We start from the raw sequence: 15,843 nt of genomic DNA on the forward strand, positions 1-15,843 counted from the left end.
GACATTTCCTTAGTTAGAGTAGTGATACTTGAATAATTAGTGCCAAATTATCGGTTCAAATCAACCAGCGTAAATGGCAGAAGAGGTAGCGGCATATTCACCCGCGGGGTGGTGCCCCAACAATTGGGAGGGGCGGAGGGTAGATGCACGCGCCGTTGCACGACTCAGCGGGTGTAATTCAAGCCGCACAAGTCACCTGTCCCTTAAATACATCAAACGGAACTCGATGTCATTATTCCGGGTAAGGCATTGGGTCGTGTAATCGGCTTTTTTTCATAACCAACTAATTTTAATGCTTACGTGCCCCTTTTCATTCTTAAACAAATGTTTTCTCCATACTGTAGAATTAGCGGCATTGTAGAAAAAATGAACCAGAAAGCAAGTCAAGTTTTGGTTAATTTCCAAAATACGGTATTGTCTCCTCCATATAAGCTCCAGAAAACGTCAATTAGGACGTATTTCTGGAGCGTTCACGAAGGCGACGTGTGTTTCCTAGGAAAGACAAAGATGAAAGAAGCAGTTCAGAGCCAAATTGAGTCAATTAAAAGTACTTTGATATGACTTTAATGAACAGATTACCAATCGTTGTCCCCCAATCCTAAGCTTTTCTTGCTATTAATGACTTTGCTCTCAAACTAGACGCAAAGAAAATGTCATTACAGAAATGTAAAATCCAGGAATCTACAATGCATTCGTTTCTAATGTTGCCTTATTAATTTGTTGTATTTTTTGTTTTAAACTTTCATAAGCGCGTGTTTGTTACAGTAACAACTTATTATTATGAAGCGTGTCATTTCCACAAGTTTTTTTTTTTTACAATAAGATAATTAAATAAGAATTTCTCTATCTGCGTAATAATTAAATAGACTTGAAAAGGACGTTATATTCTAGCACCACATTATGTCTACAAAGATATTCTTCATTAATTAACGCTAATTATTTACTCTTCTATTAATATCGATAATCTATCTGACTGTTTAATTTGACACAGATGCTTCATATTAATGTTGAATAAATGCAAAGTGTATCTAAAATATGAAGTTTTTCAAGAAAAACAATAGAAAAGCACTGAATACAATTGCAATAGAATAATTCTATCAAAAGTCGCGACCAGTAGGCCGAGTAGGGCGGCGAAGAGCTAGCTTCAGCCAGTCGATTTCTCAGCTACTCTAACGAATGAATACCAATAGTTGATTGGCAGAGATTTCTATCCGTTTGCCAATACAATGGGCGGATGCGTTGTTCGCTAGTAACAAAAATTAATATAATCAAATCCTCGTAGTATAAAGATTTCAAAACATTGCAATCTGACGTGTTAATCAACAGATCATTGCAATGTCCGTATTGAGAAGTCTAACCAGCTAAGTCGTAAAAATTGCCCTAAAAAATCTACTTGAAAAATATTCATTTGCCATTCAACTTAAATTGTGAATTTACTTATTATTACAACTGAGGGAAAAATGATGAACTTTGCCCATAATCCGACTTATGTCGCTGCTTTGGGAATGTCGGCACCATTAGGACTGTCAGCTCACACTTTCCCGCCAAATTCCTTGGGACCGGGGAGCCGGGACAGAATGTTACCCCAGAGGTCTCCTTTTGGCATTCAGGAGTTGTTGGGATTAGGCAGCAATGAGGAGAGTGAGAGGTTGAGAGTGTCAGAGGCCATGATTGGTCCTTACCTGTCGTCCTCTCTAGAGGCGTCCCGGGGGTCGGGATTAAAAGACAGTCCCCCACTTCCCCCCTACTCGTCATGGCGGTCTTCGTTTTTGAGTGCACTCACTAGCACAGCTCATTCTGTACTCAATCTCACGTCCCCTGCCACAAAAACGGATATCAAGCAAGGTGAGGTAGATTTTTTTATCTAATATTCCTAACTCTTTTTTTAGCCTTTGCTTCTAAAGAGATATGATATTTTACTTGTTTGCTTTTTTAAAGATGAATTATTCAAGATATATTGGCTTATCTATCATCGTAATCCGAAATTTCATTGTGTAATGAATAAATCATATATCGAACCATTTCTTCGTAATACCATTTAATGTGAAATAGCGCATTGTTAAAACCAAGTGAAACAATGGATAACAAATATAGATAAGGCATCTATTTTTCATTTCTTTACGGCTGTATATTTAAAGAAACATTTTGAAAATTATTGATAAAGATACACGTAAAACGCAAGTTATTTATTGATACCGATAGGCTTCTGTGCCTGTTTTACCTAGATTTCTTTCTTTTACCTTTATAAATTGTCACATGGATACTGAAGCTCATGCTTATCACATTTATTTAATTTTTTTTCTTTGAAGTGTTCGTTAAATGCGCAAACCTTTATTGATAAACTTATGAAAATAGTTCGCAAAATTCATACATTTTTTAAACAAAACACATATTTATTTTTATTCATCCAAGTTGTAAATATACAGATGGTATTTCTTATAAAATGTAAAATTTAAATAGCAAATAATGATTCTGCAATATGTATGACATATCTTACTAATAGAATAAAGAATGCCAAATCAAGTAAAAAATTCAGACGTTCTTTTTCTGAGAAAAAACCTTGGAATAAAAGAAAAACCTTGGAATTAGAGATGCTTAACATATCTATATATTTCTGACTTTGAAGCAGAATAGAAAAAATTACTGTTTTGAAACAAACTAAATGCCAATACAATTTCACGGATGCGTCTTAAAGGTATAAAAACATGCATTTTGATGACACAATAATAAATAAGGAATATATTTTAATATACATATTAAATGATGATTGTACTGGTCTCTCAAGTTTGACATTTACCCAAAATACATAAATTACAGAACAAGAAAAATAGTTTAATGGTTAATTGGTACAAGTAAGAATCTGACAGTTGCTAATTCGATGTCTTGTAAATAAAGGAGACCACCTTCCTGCTAATCGTTCGGATGCTTCCTGCCAATATTCCCGACTTAATGCATTAACAAATAAACAACCAGAGCAAGAAATCTGTAAGTATATGTTGAGGTACGCAAAGTAAACAAATCACTGCCCAACATCTAATCTGTGACTGGACATCAACTAACGAAAATAAAGAGTTTTCCATTGTTTCAATCATGTATTTATTACTGCGCTTAGAGAAACTTCTACCCATGTCAGTAACAGAAACCTGCTCTGACTGTTTCCTCTCACACAACACGATTGAGTTCGTTATCCACTCACCTGTAATTTCCTTCTATTGACAATCTCATTCCAAGTTTAATTTGCTAATATGGATAAATGCCGATGTAATATTGTTCGGCCTTCGAGGGTTGCTCCCGGCGGGTCCCAAGTGGGGTCTTCCTCTCTTCCTTTATGTCGTATTCTTTCAAAGTATCGAATATCTACGTGTGTTGGGGGTAGCTGATTAAATAGAATATTTACCTGGAGTTCCTCTGTGTATCTCACCTAGCCAATATGTCGAGGCTGATCATCGTTATTAGCGGGTAATCACGATGAAATCATGTTCCGGGATTATTCCCTGTATGAATGGATTTACATGGAAGGTCGTTGTCATTGAATTTGAAGTCAGAGAATACATTTTATAAGTCACCCTTTGTATATATTGTAATAAAAAATGAATGACTCGAAAATAAAAGAGACAAGGAAAATGCATGCTGACATAAAAACATGTCTTGGTACAATCTGAAAAAACCACACTTTTTTGACACGAAAAAGGAAATACAATATAGGTCTATTTTCTGTTTTGACATTTTTTTCAATCATATTCACAAAAAGAGTTTTTAACCCGTATATTTGCAGATATAGGTAGAAACCTACCAACTTAATTCGAATTTGCAATATTGTAATCATTTCTTATTAAGAATCTTTTTTTTATTCTTTGCTTCTGGTGAAAATAAACTCCATTTTCATGCATGTGCATGTAAATTGGTTTGAACATATTTTATTGTACATGTATATATAATATACAGTGCGTTTGAACACAAGTTCTAACAATTTACTAAGTTCTCACGTGCACCCTGATACAAATGATTTACGATTGTCATAAAACAGGACATATAGAACATGTACAGTATTACCAAGACATTTTTATGAATTTATGATCCAATCATGAAATAAATAGTCATAAATTCGTATACTACGTATTCTGTATCGTTAAATTATTATTGAGATATTCAGAATAGCTTAATTTTTATTTTGTTCGTCAGATAATCTTTATTCCCTTTACATTTTAGAGAGTATCTTTGAAATAAATCTTGCCAGTTTCTTTCAAAGACGGATATTTACACACAACTGGATTAAAATCGAATTACGAAACCATAAATGGATATAAATGTTACATCTGTAATGTGATTGTAATACGTTTGTATTCTTTCTAAATTTACAGTTGAAAATCATAATGAGTAATTATTAGGGACTAGGTTTCAAGTGTTTTACAGTGATGTTGTGAAAGCATGATTAAAATTAAGATTAAATTAAATTAAAATCAAAAATAATTTTTGATGGACAGAGCGTTCATTGACTTTGCAAAACAGAACCACATAGGAGTACTTAACCTATGAAAATTTTAATATTCTACTATTAAATAATTAGCGAATGTTAGCTTCTCTTTCAAAAAATTTTTTTTTGCTTCAAATGTAATGCCAATAACGCAATGATATTCGATAAATCTCACTACATGTTCAAACACAAAAGATGCATTATATATGAAGTGATCCAAATTCTAGACAACAGTTTACCTAAATATTTATTACGCATATACAATGGAGGTTTCAAAACTAGACAGCGAATTACGTCTCATGTGAGTATCCCGTAAAAAGAGGAATCTGAAATTGACAGAAAATTTTGTTATAAATTTCACTTCACATGAAGTTTACATGCTTTATCACAAAATGCACTTAACTTGAGAAAAAAAAGTCTTCGTATGGAAACCATGTTAAAATTACTTGAAATGAATTTCACGTGAAAGTCATGCAATAAACAGACGCCAGGGTAACGTCCTTTTCAGATTATTTTGAAATAAAAATATTGCAGCACAAAATTTTGAAGAATGTAAATATCTGTAAAGGAAATTAGGTTCATTCCACTGATGTCATAATCTGCTAAGTAATAAAATGGTATGAAAAAATTACATGGGTACCTGTATCTAGCAGTTATAGATATAAGTTTATTATTAATAAATATTTATATGGTTTGGGTAGAATACATGTAACTTATTCAGAATCTTTATTTGCAGTACACGAACAGTCGAGCAGTGAAAAGGTCGGCTACGAGACCACAGAACAACAAACTGTCGGCAAAAAGAAGAAGAAGAAGCGACGTCACAGGTAATGCCATATTGTCCCTGCCATTTTGTACAAAACATAGAAAGAATCCCAGAGAGAATTCCACAAAACGAAAACCTTCATTAAAAGACTTCAATTTTTTATTGTAAGAGAACCAACTTGAATTATCTTCGGGAAACTACTCTTTTATGTTCTTGATCATTTTTCTGAATTCGATAAAGGATGGAGAATTGCGTGAGGAAAGCCAGCCAGATCACAGAAAAACCCCGCGCTCACTCTCGTTTTTTCTTGGAAGACAGTATAATTAATATCGACGATTTTATTAGCATTTTCCGCATCGCTGTACAATTTTACAGAAGAGTATTAGCCTATTAGGCATAAATTTTAATGTCATCAGGCAATTAATAAATTGCAAGGAGAATAGATCTAACGCGGAGATTAGTCCTGTAAGCCGGTGACGATACAATCAGATGGAAAATATAACACGATATCCAGGACAGCATTCAAAACGCAACATTAGTTCAACCATGGTGCAGGGACCGGGCCAGACAAATAACAGCTAATTTGTCATTCTAACGACAATCAATATGCAAAATGTTCATAGCGGATCTCCCGAGACATATCGTGGTATTTCCAAGGCAAAAAGAAAAATTAATAAAATACAAAGGAAGGAGTTATCTCCAAACCTCAAATATAGCACCCCAACCATCCCTAAAAATCACACCCTTATCATATGCAATGACACTATTTTTCTGCGTTTACTCATTTTAAGAGTAGCTGATATTGATTGATTGGTTAAAATTATTTCAGGCATATTTTGGATCATTCTATATCTTGACTTCAGGGGACACCTTATTAAAGGTACGCAACTTTTGTTTTTTTCACACAGAACAATATTTACAAGTTACCAACTAGAGGAACTAGAGAAAGCTTTCAAGGACGCCCACTACCCGGACGTGTATGCACGTGAGGTGCTGGCACTGAAAACAAGCTTACCAGAGGATAGGATACAGGTAAACTACATGTATTTCAAGATTTTTTTTTTATTTTGGGGACAAGTTTTATTAAGTATTTAAGAAACGTTGTACCAATAGAACGTAAAACATAGAATAATCCGTGGTACTTCCCCCAGAAACAGGAAACGTAAATACTGTTTCAGGATGTTTTAAAAATTTAATGGTCAAGATGAAACAGAAATCTCTCTCTCTCTCTCTCTCTCTCTCTCTCAGACATAGTCGTTACACCAAGAAGATTTACTCACACTCATGTCACTATGTACGCATGTCCTGGCGTCCACCTCTCAACAATCAAATCTCCCGAGAACATCGATCCATTTTGTATCATAATAGATTAGCAGTATTCTCAAGTGATTGCTGCCGCAGTTATGTGATTTCAATTAATAGATTTGTTATATTTAATGCAATTTTATCTGTCGTGACCATTTTCAATTAAAAGCTAATTGCTTAGAACTGTAGAGCGCGGGATCGTCTGCTCCTGGTTTTATTGGCGGGAAACCGGGCATCCGCATCTCTTCAAGTAACACGATTTCTATGGTTTGGTGTTAAGTCCAGAGACAACGGAGCAACGTATAGATCACTAGAATAATCTTCAGATCATAATGGCTTTATTTGGAGAACGATTCTAATGTCATCGAATTTCGCACTTGCAGATTCTGCACATTATTCTTTCACGGTCCAAACTACCGGAATAGAAAATCTAATTGCTGAACTTCACTATGTGGTCCGAGAATGATCCAGAAAAAAAGAAATGAATCGCAAGCCAGTTCCCATCTAACGGAATTACACATTTAAAAGGATATTAGCTATGAATTCATTCGTGTAAATAAACCAGAAACACAAATTGCTACTGTTAATAAAAAGGTCTTTAATTGCGGGTCTCGTAAAACATACGGATCCATCACCGCAAGATTTCAATTCTGTAGAGGATAAAATGAATAATTCCCGGTAAATTCATGAATGCGAGTTTCCAGAGCTCATTAAGTTGTGAAACGGATCATCCTGTAAATTCAAATTTGAAGAGGTGCAAGACATGCAATATACATACCCAATAAAATGTTTCCTTTTTAAGGTCTCGGTGACAAACCTTTTAGTTGTGTAACTCAAATAAGATTTGTATCCGTTGTATCTACTCACTCAAAATAAAATTAGGTTTTATGTAAAAAAAGAAATTTCAAATAGCTTTGTAACTTTAATTCAATTGCTTTATTGCGAAGGACATACGTCTTATAGCAGTAACGAAACAATGATGGATCGACGAGCGCCATATAAAATTAATATTTAAAAATGACAAAATGATGTTAGAATTTTTTTAATATTAAAAATACGTTGTAAATATAGCAGTGCCGTGTGTTTAAATCTGTTTTAAAAAAGATTCTGCAGGTTCTTGTGCCTCTAAATCGGAAAAATCCTTTCTTCCGTCGTATAATTGGTTTAAAACATCGTTTCTTTTAAACTCTAATTACTCCTTATTAAGAATCGGTATGTAGCTGTGCGGTATGAAGTTTATTTGTGAAATGCGAATTAATGGTTTGGTTTTAGAAATTGGGAACCCCCTACTGAGGAAACCGGAGTCCGTCGGCACGAGCTTTCCCGCAAAACCAAAAGCGTCTTGTGCGATGCATGTGCCAGGATATCAATTAATAAGTTTGTAATTTAGAACGGAAAATTTAAAAGACATTTTGTACGGAAGACACCAGCTAATGCAATTAAGATAATAATTAGGTTGTCAACTCGTTTTCTGTCGTATATGATTAATGGCTTTTAAGCACAAAACACAGGCATATTGAATATTAAGAGAGGTAACACTAATAATGGGATTAAGATGAAACAAAATTTTGTTTCTTCTTGCGATCCTTGTTGTAACTCAATTCTGAACACAATAACCAAGGGTTTATAACAGACAAACTCTTTAACCGTTTTCGATATGTATTGAAATCGAGTTATCCTTCCTTTGATGAACAGATTGATAGATGAATGAATCACCCTTACGTATAACCCGTTTACATGTATATGAAACCATGTAAAGAATAAATACAGCGGCAATAGGATATTCAAATGCTAGCAAATAAGCAAAATAATGATAATAAAAGGGGAATCAGGACCAAGAATGTGATTGAGTATCTTCTAATCCGTTTGGTCTGGTGTATAAGTCAAATTTAAAAGGTTTTCAATTTATCTACGTTAATATTGAGGTAGGATTTGAGAATTTCATAAGTTCACGAGTATGAAATGAATGCCTCCAAAGAGGCCCAAGTTGCTGTTCATTTCCATTAGAACCATTTTAACAAGAGCTTGGACTTTGGGTAAATGTGTCAAACAGCAATGTCAATTTCATTGCTAGCCACAGCTATAATGGCTCTTTGAAATCAACAAGATTTGTCTGGCTTTTGAGCTGAGACTACGCAATCGGTGTATATTTCGCTTGAAACCAGCGTCATTTTTAACCTGTTTTGACACAAAAAACAGATTGTTCCGTCTTCTGAAAGTCCAAGGCCTTGTTAAAATGGTTCTAATTACATACTTTTAAAATCAACAAATTGACTCTGGTGAACTAAAATGCGTATTGCATTTTAACGTAGAAATTAACTGCGACTTGTGAAAGCTATAGTTTAAATTTTAATATAGCATCATTTATTAATTAATCCGAATTAACACACTGAGTTTGATTTTTTTCATTAAAGGTTTGGTTTCAAAATCGCCGAGCAAAGTGGCGAAAGACCGAGAAGACATGGGGCCGCAGCAGCATTATGGCGGAGTATGGATTGTACGGGGCCATGGTACGACACTCACTTCCGCTTCCGGATACTATACTTAAAAGTGCTAAAGATGGCGTCACAAATTCATGTGCACCTTGGCTTTTGAGTATGTGTGGCTTTTTGCGGTTTTTTTTTAAATTAAACTCATTTAAGGTTGCTCGACACACCAATATAATATTTGATTGATACCATATCCTTTGCAGGAATAACTTTTTAAGTTTTTCTTAATAAATACAAAATGATTCCTATGAAATAATTGAAAGCTTATATCGGTCTTTTAAATGCAAATTCACATTTCAAAAATATACTTTAGTTAATCTATCAAATTATTGGTTTGTCAAACCACCTTAAGGCAAGATTTTCAACGAATATTTTTCATGCATACGACAATCAAATTGTACCTAACAATGTTTTTTATTGTGAATAGATTGAAACCTGCTATATTTATAATCTAGGCATGCATAAAAAATCCATCGAAGCGGCAGAAAAATTTAAGAGTGTTGATGAAACCAGATCAGATACGTCATCTCCGGACATGCGCAATAGAGATGAAAGAAGGTCTGAAAGCATTGCAACCTTGCGAGCTCGAGCACAGGAACATAACGCAAAATTTGGATCAGAACTTTGTGACAAGTCTGACACGGAAAGTGAGGACGGAAATTCAAGTTCATATAATAGCAGGTTCGAGGATCCAGAATCAGACAAAACACTTGGAAATGAAGAAATTGAAGTGGTTTAAATATCTGTGTCATTGTGTAATATTTTTATGAAATAGTCATTATATTCTTGATGATTTATAAAACGCATGAAGAAATATTGTAACCTTAATATTATTTGAGTGAATGATTATTTTTTGGAAAGTTGTTGTTGAAATTGCATGAACATCATTCATACACTACATTATAATCATTCTTATTGAGTTTATTGCAAGTAAATAAAACAAAGCAGATACTGATTGATTAATTCTATTTTCCAATAAAGTGTCATTGTTAGATCGCAAAATAAATAGGGTCATTTGTGAATGTTTTGCACGTTTTTACAAGTATTATGTAATCATATTTTTTAACAAAATATATGTAAGATGATTAAACAAAAATGCAGTACTCTATGTCATTAAAGTTTTCATTACGTTGACTTTTATCCCAATGTGACGATATTGGTTGTCACAGCAACAATAAATGCAAAGAAAAATATAGAGGTATTAAATAAATAATTGATTGTGGATCGGGTGATATAATCAAGTTTGCAGGATGAAATAATATACATAACATAGATGCGTACACAAATACCTGTTAGTATTACATGTAGTTCGTTCTAAGTAAAGGTGTTAAAGTTACAAGTCTAAGGCTAAAAAGATATTGTCGTTAATTAGTTGTACTATAAAACAGCATATCAAAGATGACCATACTCTTAAAAACTGCTTTGAAAAGTATGAGTGAGAGACAGACAGAAAGACAGAGAGAGAGAGAGACAGACAGACACAAATACAAAGGAGAAAGAAAGAGAGACGTTTACGAAAGTTTACCAGTTAACTCTTTTGAACATAATGAAGTGGTTCATTCCAAACGTATTCAAAGGAAAAGAATTCGAACTTATAGAGCGTATAGAAATCTTTCATTAAAGGAAAATACATGGCGTCGTTAATTCATCAATTGTATGTTGCTCTTTTGTTGAAAGATAATTCACGTTGAATTGATTCTGAATGGGGAAATGTTGAAAAAAAAAACTGTGGGGAGGAGGTAAGTTGTAATTTAGCCGAATTTCAATTTAATATGTTGCATTTTTACATTAAAAAGGGTGCGTATTGGATGTAAATGTGTCATCTTTAACTTTGCTGGTCGAGAAAATCAACGTGTTCTCGCGAAGAGCACAAACACATTAAAGGCCTATAGTGAGAAGAGCGTGCGCAAGATCCTCAGTAAAAATGTTCACAGATAAATTAAGAAGAGAAATGAGAAAAAGAAAAGACACAGAAAAATAGTTAACGATTGGCTATTGATCTCATTTTAAGTAAAATCAATTCACTTCAAATTCAGGCATCAAATTTGACATTTATATACAAAAATCTTCATGACGAAAATGTTTTATTTATTTTACTTGGATTTCTAGTAACGTCACTTTAGAGGCTAAATACAAAGATACGTGAAAAAAGGCAGGTTGGTAATACACTTAGATTTTAAGGCCACAACTCTTCAACGAATGACCTGTAATCAAGCAGTATATTCTATCGCGATCGCCTTATTATGTATGTACTTCAAGAGCAGCAATTATAGGTAGAAAATTGTACTTTGTGCAGAATGTTAAAATCAATGTGCTGCAAAAATAAATAAACTCGCCAAAATGCAACTGATGTCTAATAAAGTATATGCATGTTATAAATGTTAACTGCTTCATATGACACCCTTAAATACTTGCAAAGTTATTCTATGAACATCAAAATCCTTTGGTAGTTCATGTACAAAAAAAGCAAAACAGACGATGATAAGTCTTATTAGACTATGTGGATGAAACTATAGAAAATAACACTTTGACCGATTCAAAATTTGCAATGGTTGACCATTAAAATGCATCAGCAAACTGTCAATTAAGAAAAAAAAATGCTCAAACCCGGACCAGTTTCAATTTGGAAATTAAAAATTTGAGATTAAAATGAATTCGAAGCGATGTTTTCACTATTAAACAACGAGATCATGGACAGTGATAAGATGGTTGTTTTTTCGTTTGCTCTGTGTATTATTGGTTAAAATAAAAATATACGTACAAACATAAACAAGCAAAAACAGGCATCAGGATAAAATAAGGAACAAATATAGTAGTCTTTTTTTAGTTTTTTTTTAGAGGCTGCTAGTGTATAACCACAACAAATGTACGGATATAAATGTCGTATAGAGAGTAAAGGTGGGCCGGGTTTGTAGACTGTGGTGGTGATGATATTTTTGTTGTTGTTGTTCGTATCAAAATAAAACACGTTGAATTACAATGTATAGTTAAATTGGTTTTTTTTTTCTAAGTCAATGAATTTAATTATTATCTATTATTAGCCACATATAGCCTGCTCTCAGTATTCTGATTTCATCATTTATAATATCTATATCTTCTTAGAGCTGCTTCTTTCTGTCACCGTTTCCTTTCGTCGTCCCTGGCTATAAAGAACAACTATTACGTACGTGAGTTACTGAGCTCGGCAGCCATTGGTGCTGTCCCCGCCCATTTTCCTATTCAAGAAATCAATAGGCCTATCAAAGAACTGTACATGTGTCTGTCTTGGACCGAGGTGCTTGGTTATTTGATAAGTCAATGGGAGGGCTTTACAACATGTCATATTTATAAATAGACCATCAATAAGTCTGCCTTTCAAAGCGGAACATCAAATTAATTTTATTGGAATAATGATCTTTAATACTAGTATGTAGCTATGTATAGCTGTATATGCATATTATTTGTTTCATTTAATAAATCAATGTTCATGCAGAGTAATGCAACATTTTGCAGGAAGATTTATCTCTGTAGTTAATTGAAGGCTTTAAATAAAACCCAGATATTTGTTAGACGGGGATAAAAATACACGTGTAAACCCAAACATCGATTTAATCATTGAACATGGGACATTAAAACGCCCTGTGTTCTATAAACATACTATTCCAGACAGTCGCGAATGCGTACGCACGAACATTCATACAGTACCAGAGCGCATAGCTCCACATGTGTTTTTGTTTACTTTGCATTTTAAGAGCCTTGTAACGTGAATAGCGATCGGATATCAAAACAAAATGAATCACTTCTTATCTCTTTCGCGTTAATCCGTTTATAGATAATTAGGATCAAATACCCAGTCTGGTTTTTAAGGTCATCGTAATACCGTCCTGATTCATAAGGAAATTTCTGTATAACTGAGGTTCCTCTATAAATATAGTACATGTATTCGTATTTTTTAAAAACTTACATTTATTTGGGTTTTTTAAATAAATTAATTCTTTGCATATAAACTGAACTTTAAAAAAATAAATAACTCTTGTCGTTTCATGTAGCAACAAATTCCATTCAAATTAAAACTTGCAGATTTTTTTTCAAATAATAATTCAATACAATACTATGTTGTATATTTTGTAGTTTTCATTCAAATTCTTATTCTTTTATCCTCTTATCTTTTTTTCAAGAGAAAACACACTACATGTATTATAATAAATTGAATTGTTGACAAAAAACAAACATTACAAAACAAAAACCAAAGCAAACAAAAAAAAAAAACAAATCAAGACAAAAACAAAACGAAAGACCTCCTAAAAAGAGTTTGTGTAAGAAACACTTTAGTGTCATTTTATTTATAAAATTAGAGCACCACATCAGTTAGGATACCAGCACACGCGCGCGGGAATTCAAACTTTACACATTTATAATAGTAGGAAAAGTTCACCATTTATTGGACATTTAGATTATATATCCGCAAATGTCCGAATACAAACCTGTTTGAGATGTCACATATTTTCCCTTAGCTAAATTAATCTTCAAATAAAAATTGTAAAAATATATAGTAAAAAAAACCCAAAAGATAAAATAACCAACTGCAAGCATCGCGGCAACCATACAATTGAAGTTCAGAATAAAAAAAAATTTATTTTCTGAAAAAAAGTCACAGCTCGAAGGAACTGACCATTTCCAATTGAATCTGAAACTCCGTATTCAGGAATGACCCGGGTTCTTTATCGTGCCAGCGCCTACCGTGTTACTTTTAAGACTCTAAAAGATAACAACTAAATTATCTTTAGCAAAAGCCGTCGAGGAACGGTTGCTTCATTTCTTTTTCTCCAATAATATTTATTTATTTGTGTATATATTGTCTGATCAAAAGTACATGTACGTACATGTATGTGTCCGATGAAATCCCTCTATGATAATTATCGACTACTCATTTTAAGCTTCTTCTGGAATTGAATTGAAGAAAATTTGGTCCCATTGATTTTAAAACAATCATTACCTCCTTATTGACATGTATACTTTGAATCAATTTTCTAACGACATATTCAGCAATAACATATATATTCATATTACATAACTATAATATATTGTTACTTCAATCTCTCAGACCCGTCAAGTATCATTACCACATCTTGTATATATCTGAAATTTTCTCATATTTACCTGCGCTATTACAGTCATTGAATTTGTTGTCTTCTTACAGTACATCTAAGTTATTATCATATTAGAAAAATAAGTTGGGAAAACTGCACCTCTCCTAATCAAATTAGAAATGAGACCCTTTTGCAATTCATTCTCTTTGATGATGACATTACTTCCGTTGTTTCAATGATTTTGAAATATTTGTTTTTTAAAGTTTTTGAGTCATGGGCCTTGCTCTGAATTTTGAAATAGATACCTATTATTGTGCTTTCAATATATAACAGTCAGCATTGTCTTGATTCTTTAATGAACTTACTTTACGTTGTGCCCTCATTAATCTAATGAGGGCATGCATGAACTCCACCTTTACAGCGACCGATTGCACAGAGGATTCGATTTTTAGATAAAATCACAGAAATAAAAGTGTGTTTTAATTAACAATAGTTACTGTTGCTGTTAAGATAAATGCAATTATAGTTTACGAACGTCATCTCACATGTGCAGTATTTCTAGGTCTAGGTTATTGGCTAATTTTATTATTTCATAAGTATAGATATACCCGCAACTCCAAAAAATGAATAAATAAATTCGGGTTAGATTTATTTCATAAGCTTTTCAGACAAAAGGACTTGATGTGTTGAAACCGCCATGCTAGATAATACTACGATACAATAAGTAAAGATACATGTAAGGTATTAGCTTGATAAGCGCGTACATAGTACTATCGTTTACTTAGAAGAGTATTAATAGTTTTTAATGTTTCAAAACAACAGATACAGAGCTGTTTGTTTGACTGGGGGATCATCTGCTAGAAGTAGGCACAACTCCAAAGGAATAGCGGTTTGTCCTGTGAATCCTATTAACGGAAAGAAAAGGAACAGACTCAATCAGATAGCTAACCAATCAAACAGCATTTCCTTCTTCTCTTGTACCTAATTCTTAAATGGAGATATACCGGTATATATGTAGCATTGGAAGCCCGATCAAATGATCAACTGACTTTAAACTTTGATACTTTTATATACAATTTATGAATAAACTTGTCACATCAATTTTTCTAAGAACTGAGTCAAAATTATTTTTTAAAATTACAACTAATTTTCATAAAATACTTGACAACAGAATGTTAGATACATGTCCGTTGTAGTCTATACAAACGTCACCAAAAAAAAGAGATGATAAGCAAATCTTGATTTAAGATCTTGATTGTAAATTAAAAAAAAAAAATATCTAGAAGCAATATTCAAACATCTTCATATATGTTCTAACGATTGCGTCTTAGGTACAATTGATAGAAAATGACAAAAAAAAATATTCTTGTCTCTACAATATTAGAAGCAAAATATTTCTAAAGTTAGATATACGGTTATATTATAAAAACTAAATTCAGTTTATCTAATAAAAAGAAGAATTCGACTTTAATTTTTGATAAATTTATATAAAACCAATATCAAAAGTTGATTTGATAAAATAAAATTCAGTAATCAAAAAATACTATACAACAAAACGTTTACTGGGTACGTTGTAAAACGTTTTGAAAGAGGTGCGACAATCTATACGAAAATCGCCAATGGAACAATGGATAAACGTAGATGTGAAAGTTTGCATTATTCTAAATAAAAAAATAACATTTACCTAAAAGCAATTTATAATAGATCTTCATATATATTTCAATTGATATTGCTTTTTCG

The 15,843-nt window shown here is 32.9% G+C and overlaps 1 protein-coding gene across 1 annotated transcript; it reads left to right on the forward strand.

Moving 5' to 3' along the window:
* Positions 1–1,269: 1,269 nt before the first annotated feature.
* LOC128177462 (visual system homeobox 2-like) lies at positions 1,270–10,131 on the forward strand. Its single transcript, XM_052844171.1, has 5 exons — positions 1,270–1,845; positions 5,211–5,301; positions 6,149–6,272; positions 8,960–9,140; positions 9,490–10,131. Exons 1-5 carry the CDS (start codon positions 1,461–1,463, stop codon positions 9,771–9,773), a joined length of 1,065 nt encoding a protein of 354 aa, XP_052700131.1. The 5' UTR covers positions 1,270–1,460; the 3' UTR covers positions 9,774–10,131.
* The last annotated feature ends 5,712 nt before the right edge of the window (positions 10,132–15,843 follow it).

Source organism: Crassostrea angulata, chromosome 3 (genome assembly GCF_025612915.1).
Source record: "Crassostrea angulata isolate pt1a10 chromosome 3, ASM2561291v2, whole genome shotgun sequence".
In the NCBI taxonomy this organism is placed as follows: Eukaryota; Metazoa; Mollusca; class Bivalvia; order Ostreida; family Ostreidae; genus Magallana; species Magallana angulata.

Coding starts and splice junctions, on each gene's coding strand:
- LOC128177462 (XM_052844171.1), top strand. CDS start 1,461: ATGATGAACTTTGCCCATAATCCGACTTATGTCGCTGCTTTGGGAATG. Junction 6,273..8,959: donor TACCAGAGGATAGGATACAG/GTAAACTACATG, acceptor TTTTCATTAAAG/GTTTGGTTTCAAAATCGCCG. Junction 9,141..9,489: donor ATGTGCACCTTGGCTTTTGA/GTATGTGTGGCT, acceptor TTTATAATCTAG/GCATGCATAAAAAATCCATC.